Source organism: Centropristis striata, chromosome 4, assembly GCF_030273125.1.
Source record: "Centropristis striata isolate RG_2023a ecotype Rhode Island chromosome 4, C.striata_1.0, whole genome shotgun sequence".
NCBI lineage: Eukaryota > Metazoa > Chordata > Actinopteri > Perciformes > Serranidae > Centropristis > Centropristis striata.
This window is the reverse complement of record NC_081520.1, coordinates 5385132-5386833: the sequence shown is the minus strand read 5'-3', so window position 1 is coordinate 5386833 and position 1702 is coordinate 5385132. Positions and strand designations below refer to the sequence as shown.

Genomic DNA, 1702 nt, shown 5'->3' with positions numbered 1-1702 from the left:
TGTAAACTGATTAAAACTAGCAAACTCACTTTAAAAACTCATTAAAACTAACTCAATTCGAAAACAAAAAACCACAACGAAATTTAAACTAAAACTCTGTGTGTGCGCGTGTGCGTGCGCGCGTACGTACAACAGACAGAATCAGGAATCAATTTTGGCCTTTTCTCTGCTGTTTCCTGTCTATTTCACCAATGTGCAACACAAAAAAAAATTTTCAAATAAAAGAAGAAGATGGTTGATGCTTTCTACAAAAGGAACACATTACAAAGAGACATTTCAATTATAGGAGGGGAAGTTAGGAGGTTATCGAGTCTGGAATAAATAGAAGGTGTGTGCGCGTGCGGTAATTGTATTTATTAATTTAAATTACGTTCTTGTGTTTTTTTGCTGATGTTTAGTATATTTTAATCAATTCTTTATCTTTTTAGATGTAAATGTTGTAAACATTTCCCCTCTCTTCTTCCCTCCTTCAGATCTGCTGCGGATGTTCTTTGACACTCTTTACGACGAGGACGTCATCAAAGAGGAGGCCTTCTACAAGTGGGAGTCTAGCAAAGACCCCTCCGAGCAGCAGGGCAAGGGCGTGGCCCTCAAGTCCGTCACCGCCTTCTTCACTTGGCTCCGCGAGGCCGAGGATGAGGACGAGTCCGACAACAGCTAGGGGCCCCTGGGACCGCCGGGCGACCCGGTGGGAGCTCGCAGAGGATCTTCAGCGAGAGCAAACGTTCTGTGGATGATTCAGAAAGGCCTGAATCAGCAAAATCCTTCTGCATAAACAGAAAAAAGCAAGAAAAAAATTCTTCAACTGGGAGAGATTGTATTATGGATCGAACGTTCGATCATTTTTTTTTGTTTTCTTTTTTTTGTTTTTGTTTTGGGTTTCTTTGTTTTTTTCCTTGCGCAACTGAATGTCTTTTTTTAAATAAATGAAATTAAACAGAGAGAATAGATATGAGAGAGAGAGAATGCTGAGAAGCGTTACAAGCCGTCGGAGATAATGCTGTTTTTCCTTCAGTATTTTTTTGAAGTCTATCTCCTGTTTTCAAATGGCTTGTCCTCGCCACGGCAACAATATTCAAGACACTTTGCTTAATGACAGATATTAAAAAAAAAAAACTTTAAAAGGCTGTTCACATCTATATTTTTGATGACTTCATCCTTTATCATGTGACCGCGACACGTTCATGTCACATGTTTGATCTACATGAGGCGCTTATGTAGACGGCTAGCTTTTTGTTCCTTTTTTTTTTTCTGGTGTTGGATGGTTGGAGTGTGCGTTTTATAATAAAATAGAAAACTACAAAGAAGAGTGGCTGTCTAAGGAACATTTCAGACAGGAGTTACACGGTTGTGGACTCCAAAGGATTTCACACAGACTTTCCGAGGAGCGGTGTGACTGCGGAGCGGGGGCGATGAACATTGACCATTTTGCTGCTGGGGGTCGACGATGCTCCCTGACGCCCCTCAATCCCCGAAGCCCCGATAAACCCTCCCATCTGTCTGTTTGACTTGTTTCCTGTGCTTCAAAAAAACTGTGGACTGAGAAAAAAGGGAGAGCAAGAGCAAGGGCTCACGTCTGCACCCTCTTACAAAGCCTGTTGTTGGATTTTAAAAAGTTAAAATAAAGTTATTGAAACTTGGAAAGAAAAAAAAAAAAAGCATACCAACAAAAATCCACTTTAACGAAAAAGGACTTTAAAAT

The 1702-nt window shown here is 40.5% G+C and overlaps 1 protein-coding gene across 5 annotated transcripts in view; it reads left to right on the top strand.

Moving 5' to 3' along the window:
- The window catches only part of LOC131970309 (eukaryotic translation initiation factor 4 gamma 1-like), a 50724-nt gene extending 49022 nt beyond the window's left edge, over positions 1 to 1702 (top strand). For all 5 annotated transcript variants that reach the window (XM_059331671.1, XM_059331670.1, XM_059331669.1 and 2 more), the window contains one exon: positions 474 to 1702. In XM_059331671.1, the coding sequence (XP_059187654.1) occupies positions 474 to 661 (188 nt within the window). In that variant the 3' untranslated portion in view covers positions 662 to 1702. The remainder of the gene's footprint in view (positions 1 to 473) is intronic.